General features: G+C 57.7%; 1 protein-coding gene across 1 annotated transcript; it reads left to right on the forward strand.

Moving 5' to 3' along the window:
- Positions 1-5,744: 5,744 nt before the first annotated feature.
- Positions 5,745-9,123, forward strand: LOC118157391 (leucine-rich repeat-containing protein 55-like). The gene is made up of 4 exons (XM_035311698.1): positions 5,745-5,975; positions 6,520-7,466; positions 7,562-7,797; positions 8,313-9,123. Exons 2-3 carry the CDS (start codon positions 6,821-6,823, stop codon positions 7,795-7,797), a joined length of 882 nt encoding a protein of 293 aa, XP_035167589.1. The 5' UTR covers positions 5,745-5,975; positions 6,520-6,820; the 3' UTR covers positions 8,313-9,123.
- Positions 9,124-10,098: the final 975 nt, after the last annotated feature.

Genomic DNA, 10,098 nt, shown 5'->3' on the forward strand with positions numbered 1-10,098 from the left:
TCTTGCCTTTCTGGCCAGCCTGTTGCCTTTCTGAGGTGCCTTCATGGTCCCTGTTGTGTCCCTGAGCTTTCTTGTTCTCCGCAGCCCATCCAGGACTCTCTCATGTTCCCTAGGCTCCGTCAGGCTATTTCAGGCTCCTCTGAGCACAGACCGAGGCTGTCCCCTGCCAGCTGACCTCTGTTCCTCATGGGTTTGCTGGGATTTAACGTCGTGTTTGGGGATGGACTGGCTTTGTTTGAGCCCGAGCCCTGTGCCAGAGCAAGCAGTGCCCATCGAGCTGCAAACTTGACGTTCTGGTGATAAGCAGAAAGTTCACAGGAGGGCCCTTGCCAAAACCACAGCTGCTGTCAAAGCATTTCCACGCCGGGATGGATAATCAATAAAAAGCACATTTCAGAGCCCTGCCAGGATGTGAAGGGTCGTTGGGGCGTCTGGTTCCCTGCACAGCCCTAGCTCAGGCATCAGGCCGGTGCTGCTGGCCTGAGGCCGGGGCAAAGTCCCTCACTGACAACGCCGGCCTGGCCACAACAGGCTCTAGAAAGCAATTTTTTATTTTTTTTCCAGGCTGACTGCTGAGTAATTGACCAGAGCATGTTCCCCAGTGTCACCTCAGCAGACGCAGGGCTCTGGAGCTCAGGATATGAGCTCAGTCAGAACTGAGTTACGGAGGGGAAAAAAGTATGTGTTTTCCATGATGAGAGCTGTGTTGGGCCCAGAGTGATCAGGAAGCTTAAGCAGATCTGTGCTTAATTAATCTAAGCTTCTGCTCGGCTCCATAGTGGTGCTCCCAGTAATGGGAGAGGCCAGGCCATGGGCCTCGTCCCGTCCTGGGGCTTGCCCTTACCCTGGGAGGGCCCTGGGGCGCTGCCGCTGACCACAGGAAGGAATGGAAATGTCAAGGCATGAGATTTCTGGGACAGGATCTCTATTTAATGGTGGTAAAACCAGTATGAATGTTCTCCATAACAAATACACAGCCAAAAGTGAGAGTAAAAAGACATTGGGAACTGGGGCTCAGCAATATAGAAACCCTCATCGATATACAACTCACAATGAAAGAGCTGGGAAGAAAAATCTTGGCATCCAAGATTTGGATGCCTCCTCCTGGAGGAGGTCCTGCCTGGATCTGTAGTGCATGAACCCACTTCAGCTGCAGGCAGTAATTCCTACATCACTCAGGAGGATCAGCACTGAGTCTGCACAGTCAGAGTCTGGCCATGCACATTAGAAGGTCCTTTCATCATTAAAAGGAGAAAATATCTCCTAAAAGGAGAAAATATCTCCTGTACTTGTCATCTCTTGACACGTGTGCAAGTTCCAGGGCCCCTCCCCGATGAGTCCTGCTTGTCAGATGTGTCCTGTATCCACGTTGTGTTTTCCTTCTTTCAGAGCAGCCAGCATCTGTAATGTCTCTTCACTTAATCTGGATTTCTTCAGCCTCTGAGAAGGAAAGAGGTTTAATCTACCCAAGCTGTTGACAGTTGGCTGTGTCATTGTGCAGCCAGAGACACTTAAAAAAAAAAATAAAAATGACAAAAAAAAAGCAGTGAGCTTTTTTTTTTTTTTTTTTTTTTTTTCCCCTGGTGTTTTCTGCTCTGTTATCCAGCTCTTTCTACTCCAACAAGCAGAGCACAGGGAGACTTGAGGCTCTGGGCCAAGGCAGCTTCTGCTTCACGACGTCCTTTGCCACGGCCTCTGCCGGAGGCAGGCAGGGTGCCTGAGCATCTCACAGGGCAACTGTTTGCTGTCTCCCAGGTCGTTCTCACCCAGGTGCCACTGCTCATCCACCTGGATCCACCAGTGTCTGTCCTCCACAGCACATCAGCACACTTTGGGGCTTACAATGCCGGCGATCCCTCCACCTCTAGCCAAAGGACCGTCCTCAGGGGGCTGGTAGAAGCCCTCCAGTGTACTCCATGGACTCCTCCAACCCTCCTGGTCTGCATCATCTGCCATGCCACCGCTTCCGAAAGGGAAATGGCACCAGCCTACAGCATCACAGCCCCTGTGCTCACAAGAATGCTTGGGCTCCAGGGCAGGTTGCTGTTTTGCAGCTCAAGGTACCTTAAAGCTGACCCCTTGTAAATACACTCCCGTGAAAGCACCCAAGGCAGTTGCCACAAAGTGCTTGTCCTGGCTCTCGTACAAGCAGTGGCAGACCTCCAGCTCACAGACTGCTGCATCAGAAGAGCTAGGGCCGTTTCCTGGCTGTTTTGAAGCCACACTAATAGTTCCTGTGTAATTTTGGGTGAAATTTCATACCCCATCTCCTCCAGCTCCTTTCTGCATTCCTCCTCTAAGAGCCCAAAGAGGAACTTTGGCAGAAGTGTCTCATGGAAGAGGCTGCTCGGGGTGATCTCCACTGGCCTCTGCTCCTGGGATTGGGAGCACAGCTCAGCCTGGGGTCAGCTGAAGGAAAAGCACAGTTCATCAAAGCCATCATTCACCAACAGGAACCTCTCCAGCTGCCCCAGCATCTTGGCAATGAGGTTGGCCAAGCTTGTCCTGCTGATCAGGAGGTTGATCTCCCAGCAGTAGATGTAGAAGACACAAACTCCACAAACACCTTGCCTGGTGCCCACTCCGGCACAATCTTCCTGGCTGTTCAGCCATCTGGGCTGGTCTTTAAGAGGCACAGCAGCAGTGGAGTAGGTGGTTTGCTCCTCTGGGATCTCCGCGTGCCTCTATTCCCATGGCCACAACCTTGTTCTCCCATCGCTCTTCATCGTGGTGCTTGTTGGCAGTCCCCAGCTTTGAGGACCTGGTGTTCAGGCCCACCAAGCTGGGCATTGTGGTCCTTTATCCATCTGTAAGCATGACATATCTGTTTTTTTTTTTTTTTTTGTCTGGTTTGTTTCTGTACGTATTCCAGTAACCTGAAATGGTGAGAGGCTGCCTTATGCACCTGTGGACCATGAGGCGAGCGGTGGCAGAGCCCCCTGAGAAGAGGAGCAGACCCCAGGGCTGGAAGAGAACGGGGTCTTGGTTGGCTGCACCATGGGCCCCCCCACATGCCCTATAGGTCTCCTTGTGACAACACATCCCATTAAATAATAATAATAGTAATAATAATAATAATAATAAATGTCCTGTCCCCACCAGGACAGCAGTGTCCCCACCAGGAGCACCACATCCCCACGAGAACATCCACGTCCCCACCAGAAGCATAATGTCCCACTGAGATCACAGCCAGCAAGGCTGCTTCAGCCCCTGTGGGACCAAAACAGCTGAGGCTGGGCCAGGTGGAGGTGCTGTTAGGATGGTCTTTCCTCACATCAAAGGTTTTGGTCAAACAAACAAACACAAAAAAAAGCTTCAAAAGCCCAGGTAGCCTCAGGGTGACAGACCTGTGGTGCAGCAGGATCTGCCCAGCTGCTGCCAGGTGGCGGGGCAGGGTGAGGAGCAGCCCTGGGGGGCTGAAATTCGGGCTAAACCCAGTCTGCAATCTCCTCGGAGCAATTTGCACGCACCCGGCAATGAGCAATAGCCGTGCTGTTGTGTCAGCATGGGAAGGAAGTAGGTAAGGGCAGCCCATGAAGGAAAACCATACACGTCCTTACAGAAGCCACGTCCCTTGCAGCGTGAAGGCAAATCCCACGAGAGCGAAACCTGCTTAACCGATTACAAAGCGCCTGGAAGTTGTAAAACCCTACCTTGGCACGAATGTGCCGCGTTCGGCTCAGAAAGCAGATTTGGGTTTTGGCTCTCTGCCACCAGCTGGTAATTACAAAGAGTGTCAGCCAAACTAAAAATGTATCTTGGATGGAAAGAGACCCAAAACAAAGTCAAATAAAGCCCTTTGTAAGTGCTGCTGCCAGGATCCTGGCAAGGCTCCGATCTTCCTGAGCCTTACCAGTCCTGCAGTGACGGCACTCAGGCCGGGTTGACTTAGTGTAAGCACATTAATGGCTGCAGACTATTTAAAAAATACTAATTAAGGATTGGTCTGGTATATCGAGAATGGTGCCGAGGACACTGGAAGTCAGTTGCACTCCACGCTGATTTTATTACTTAAATACCCGCAGCGCAAGAGCTGGGCACATCCTGTGAGCAGTGAGGGAGCTGAGATCCGCTGGTTCCCATGAGAGAAACAAAGCCCAGTCTGAATATAAGGCGAATTTACTGAGCTGGGCTGTCCAAAATCAGGGGACAGTCCCTGCCTAAGGGACTGGGGTGAGCCTGGCCAGTGGCTGTGCAGAGCTGGATGCATGGGGCAGCCCCCAGTGCTGCCTTACTGCTGCTGCCTCCCCCCCAAAAAAAACGTGGAGAGGGAGAAAAGCATCATCTGGAGCAGTCATCTGAAAAGCCAGCACTCTTCTGCTTGTGGTTGTGTACCAAAAATGCTCTTTTTATGGGGCTGGACATCACAGGGGTGCTCTGGCCACCCGTGGGTGACCTGGTAAAGAGCAGGAGGGCAGCCCCAGGTGTTTCCTAGCCCCAGAGGAGAGGGAGGAGGTGAGCACATCGACCCCCAGCTCCAGGAGAGCAGATTGCATCTCCTTCAGGGGTGCTCATAACCATCTCAGTGGTCCACAGCACCTTCGTGACGTCCTCAGCAGGCTGCTGTGCTGCCAACACCCCTTCATTTGGGGAGGGAGATGGTTGGTGAGGGGGGCCACGAGCCAAGCTCTGACGCTTGGCCTTGAGGGCCATTAGAAATGAGCCCTGGTCGGGCTTATTTGCTCATTTATTTGCTGCAAATGCAGCCATAAATGGTGTACTAATAGATCCTCTGGAAGAGATTTGCAGCCAGGCATGGGTCTTATCTCTAATTACGTGTCTGGCTGAGCTGCATCTGGCTCCAGGGACGTCTGGGTGTATTTGGTTCCTGAAGCTCCTCTTGAAGCCCGCTGGGACCCTGGGCTACGAGCAGCGCCAATTAATACCCACCCCGGGGAGAGGCAGCCACGGCCACGCGCCGTCTGGCTGGGGGCTGCCGTGGCTAGGAGGAGCCGTCCCACGGGGAGCAAACAGCCCCCGGCATCTGGGCGATGCCACCAGGCCGAAACAGGGAAAAACTGGGTCGATCGGGCTGGCATTTTCAGCTGGGATGGAGGCAACTCCACGAAAACAGCGGGAGAAAGCTGGAAAAGAAAGGGAAGGGAACACAGGCACTGAAAGTGCCTCCTCTCCCAGATGTCACGCCCGTGTTATCGCAATGTTTCCAGTGTTTCCAGAGCATCCTTTTGTTCCAAAAGGTTCATTTGCATTTAAAGAAGCCAGCTGCAAGGGGTGGGAGGGTTGTGGGGGACATCGCCGGGCACACTAAAGATGGCTTTGCCCCCTCCCCGTATGAAATGAGCGGAGAACCAGAAATTATTGCTTCACGTGGAGCGAAAACAATCAGCTGTGACTCGAGGCGTTTCCCAGGTCTGCAAGCAAACAAACAAACAAAAGAAACAAAATAAAAACCACCCAACATTTCAGCTGGGTGCAGCCGCTCCTGGTTTGCTCTGGACCACCTCATTTTCCCCTCCTGCGATGAGGGCAGCCGGTGGGCTGGGGACCAGCTGAGCCCCCCTGTTGTGTGCCGGGATGCCACCCGCTGCCCCTCGTCCCGCTCCGTCCCCCCGGGTGGGGTGTCCCCGGAGCGGGGGCATTGCTCTCCTCCACTGTCTCCATCGCTCTGGCGGCTCCGCATCCCGCTCTCCTGTTGCTCAGAGATGTGGAGGCAGTTGCTAAGAGACACCGAAACGTCAGTATCTGGCCCTCAAGGAAAAAAAAAAAAAAGGAAAAAAAAAAAAAAAAAAAAAAAAAAACGAGAGACAGAGAAAGAGAGAGACAAGGGAGGACGAGGAGGAGGAGGGGAGGAAGGAGGTGGGGAAAGACCTGCTCCGATTGCCAGGCTCGGCAGCAGCCCTGGCTGCGGCTGCAGAAGCCACTTGCCCAACTTGGTGGCCACCCGAGGAGCCCTGCCTGGCCACCCAGGCCTAGCGGCTGCGGGGAGCTGAGCCCTGCTTTGTCCCCCAGGCAGCGTGAGTATCCCGGGGACCACGACGTCCCCCAGCACCACCGGGGGGGATCGGCAACCATGGCGGGGAAGGGCTGGGGGGGCGGCTGGGGCGGCAATTTCCGCAGCAAAAACAGCTGAGGTGGGGAAAAGATGGAGCTGGGGAGGGCACGGGAGCTCGGGGCGAGGGAGGAAGGAGCAAAGATGGCCAGGCGGCGGGGGGCGAGAGCAGGCCAGGCAGCGGGGCCGCCTGGGCAAGGGATGCTGTGGCGGAGGGAGGGCCAGGCGTGGGGATGAGGTTATCTCTGCGGGGGCCAGGCAAGAAGGGTGTCCCCAGCAGCGGGCAGAGCTGACGGTGACGGCTGGTACGCCCCTGGCTCTGCCCACCGCCTGCCAGGATGAGCCAAGCGAAGCCGGTGGGGTCGGGGCCCTCTTTGTGCTTAAAGGCTCTGCTGGCAGAGGTACGGTGGGGGCTCGGGGGTGGTGTGGATGCCCCGTGAGCCATAACCCCCCCCCTCCCAGCAGGGCTTACTGCTAGCTTGGGTTTCTCTCACCCCTCTTTTCCACAGGCGGCTGAGAACGGCCTGACACCAGCCCTGTGCTGGGGGGGGGACTCGGTGTGCCCCCCGAATGTCTCCGGGACACCCCAAGCATTGCTTGGCTAGCTCGGAGCCCACCTCCGCTCCCAAAAGCTTCCTCGGCCAACGCCAGCAGCCCTCGGTGTGAGCGGAGGGGTGCCCCCCCCGGGATGGTCCCCACCAGGCTGTGACGGGCAGAGGATGCCGCTGCGGTGCGGCCGGCGGGCTGTCCCCGCGCTGAGGCCCGCTGGCCGCCCCGTTCCCCGCGGCATGGCACACGCCGGGCTCTGAGATGGGCCCAGGGGCTGGCCGCCGGCCCGCCATGCTGCTGGGCCCCTGGGTGGTGGCGGCGGCGGCGGTGGTGGCGGCGGCGGGCGCCGGGGCGGGCTGCCCGGTGCTGTGCACGTGTCGCGGGCAGGCGGTGGACTGCAGCGGGCAGCGGCTCTTCTCGGTGCCTGCCGAGCTGCCGCTGGACACCGGCAACCTGAGCCTGGCCCACAACCGCATCGCCAGCATCCCGCTGGGCTACCTGGCCTGCTACGCCCAGCTGCGCGTCCTCGACCTCCGCAACAACTCGCTGGAGACCCTGCCCACCAGGCTGTTCCTCGGGGCCCGGCGCCTGACCCACCTGGACCTGAGCTACAACAACTTCAGCCTGGTGACGGCCGACATGTTCCTGGAGGCTAGCGAGCTGCTGCGCCTCGACCTCAGCCACAACCCCTGGCTGTGCAAGGTGCACCCCAAGGCGTTCCGGGGGCTGGCGCAGCTGCGGGAGCTGGACCTCAGCTACGGGGGGCTGTCGGCGCTCAGCCTCGATGCCCTGGAGGGGCTGACGGGGCTGGTCACCCTGCGCATCGGCGGCAACCCCTGGGTGTGCGGCTGCGCCATGGAGCCCTTCCTCAAATGGCTGAAGAGCCGCATCCAGCTCTGCGCCTCAGGTAGGTGGCCCCGGTCCCCACCGTGTCCCTCCCCTACCCCCCCCCCCCCTCAGTTTTACGGCATCCCCGGCCCCTGACGCCGCTCCCCTTGTCAGATTCACAGCTGGCCAAGTGCCAGGCCCCCCTCGAGGTGAAAGGGGTCCCCCTCTTCTCCCTGACGGAGGAGAGCTTCAAGGCCTGCCACCTCACCCTGACCCTGGACGACTATCTCTTCATCGCCTTCGTGGGCTTCGTGGTCTCCATCGCCTCGGTGGCCACCAACTTCCTGCTGGGCATCACGGCCAACTGTTGCCACCGCTGGAGCAAAGCCAGCGAGGACGAGGAGGTTTAGGTATGGCCGGGGAGGCTGGGACGCGGGGCTCGCCCCCGTTGCCCCCAGCCACCCCTCGCCTCCCCCGCTCCCCACCCCGGCCCCCACCGCCTGGTGGGGACACCGGACCGTGCCTTGTCCTTGTCCCCTCCTGCTGTCCCTCGTGCCTGGCCGTCGTGGCGAGACCGGGGGACGGTTCCCCTCTTCTTTTGCCCAGAAATGGGGAATTTTCACCCCAGCTGGTCCCCCCCCCGGGACCGCCACCACTGCCATAAACCCTAGCGGAGCTTGGAGCCCCCCCAGCTCCTGGGGCCGGTGGAGGCAGTGGCACAGGGGGCACACGGGGGGGTGCCGGGGCCAGGAGCCTCCACGCAGTGCCGGTCAGTGGGAGATGGAGTAGGGGCTGCAGCTGGGGGGGGAGGGACCTCCATTTGAGAGAGAACCCCCCCAAAAGCAGTGTGTGCCTTGGGGAATGCCCGCACCCACTGCCTGGGGGGGGGGAACCATGGAAATCCTCACTTTCACCCCATAAACAGCACTGGTGGAGCAAGAGCCCGGCAACCTCCAGCTCCCTGAACCCTGTCTGTGCTCTGCGACCTTGCCAAAATGCGGGGGCCAAGCCCAGGACATGTCACTGCCACCCGGCTCAGTGCCACCGCCCGCTGGGGGACAGACCTGCGCCTCGCTGGTGACCCCGGCCACCGCTCGGATTCACAGACAGCCCCAGGGCCATCGTTCCTGGTGGCGGGACAAGAGCTGAAGCCCCATGAGCAGCTCTCGGGCACGGCTTTCACCAGCCACCTTTTTGCTCCTTTTCCTCCTCCTCCTAAGTTTTGCACAGGTCCAGGGCCATTCCAGGTGCCAGATGGCTTGGGGAACCTGTGCTGATCTCATCATTAGGAGGTAAAAGGAATGCCAAAGGAAAAAAAAAAAAAAAAGGAAGAAAAAATAAAGCCAACAGCCCCTCTGCCCAGCCAGGGTGGGCACTGCTCCCACGTGCGTTTTACACCGTCTTTGTGGCCGTTCCTGCAGCATGTAGGGCTGAGGACTACCACCTCCACCCCAGCTGTAAAACCCCTGTGGTCACATAGCACTTTGCTGCCAAGAAGCATTTGCTCCCATCCTCGGCCTCCCGGGGTGGGTTCTGCTTGGGGAAAGCCCCCCCCTTGCCCCTTCCCTGGGGCTGCTTGCCTGCCGGATGCATCCTGAGGAGGGGCCTCCCGTGAGCTGTTTTATTTTCTTACCGTGTTTCCATGCCTGTAGCTGGAGTGTAGATGCACAGTTTAAAAACAAACCAACCAAAAAAAAAGAAAAAGAAAAAAAAAAAAAAAAAAAGACGGGGAAAAATAAGGCAACGTGCTGGCTTGATGACTCCACCCCCAGCACCGAGTATCTCCCGGGGCTGGGAGCCCTGGTTGCAGAGTGAAGGCAGAAGGCTGGGTGCAAATCACAGCGGTCCCCGTGGCAAAACCCCGCAGGGATGTGGCCTTGCGCAGGCTCCCAGTCCCCTCGCCAGGTCCTCACTGATCTGGCGGGCAGCCCTGAGCCGTGGCGAGGAGAGCTGGGGCCGTGCTGGGCTTGTACCCGCGGTGGGGTTGCACCCACAGCAATTTGGATCCCTGGCAGGTTTGCACCCACAAACCCCAGGCCCGCAGGAGAGCAGAGCCCACCGATGTTGCCTCCTGGGATAGAGGCACTGGGGGTCCCTTTTTTCGTTTTGGTGTCTGCCCCTGCCCCACCAAAACAGCCTCTGGATACCAAGGACAACATATGTGTTTCCCCCAGCAGTTCCTGACCCTGTTATTGGGTGACGGAGGAGAAAGTGCGAATTCAAAGCTCCCCAGCATCCTTGAATTCATCCAGAACAATTTTCTGCCTTTCTGAAGCAAAAGGGCCTTCCCTCGTGCTTCGCTGCCCTGCATGGGGAGGGCAGGGACCTGCCTGAGGGTGCCAGCCCCCACGCCAGGTGCCCCCACACCACAACCACGTCCAGTCCTGCAGCGAGCTGGGGAGCTCCCAGGCGTGGAGGCAGCCACCCTGCCCTCCTGTTGTCCTCTCCTTCCCTCAGCCGTACCCTTATCCTGTCTTCTTTTTCCTTTCCTTTCCTTTCCTTTCCTTTCCTTTCCTTTCCTTTCCTTTCCTTTCCTTTCCTTTCCTTTCCTTTCCTTTCCTTTCCTTTCCTTTCCTTTCCTTTCCTTTCCTTTCCTTTCCTTTCCTTTCCTTTCCTTTCCTTTCCTTTCCTTTCCTTTCCTTTCCTTTCCTTTCCTTTCCTTTCCTTTCCTTTCCTTTCCTTTCCTTTCCTTTCCTTTCCTTTCCTTTCCT

Source organism: Oxyura jamaicensis (genome assembly GCF_011077185.1).
Source record: "Oxyura jamaicensis isolate SHBP4307 breed ruddy duck chromosome 5 unlocalized genomic scaffold, BPBGC_Ojam_1.0 oxy5_random_OJ106504, whole genome shotgun sequence".
NCBI lineage: Eukaryota > Metazoa > Chordata > Aves > Anseriformes > Anatidae > Oxyura > Oxyura jamaicensis.

Excerpts from the sequence above, each read along its gene's own strand:
- LOC118157391 (XM_035311698.1), top strand. The coding sequence starts at position 6,821 with ATGGGCCCAGGGGCTGGCCGCCGGCCCGCCATGCTGCTGGGCCCCTGG. Across the intron at positions 7,467-7,561 it reads CATCCAGCTCTGCGCCTCAG|ATTCACAGCTGGCCAAGTGC; the intron begins GTAGGTGGCCCC and ends TCCCCTTGTCAG.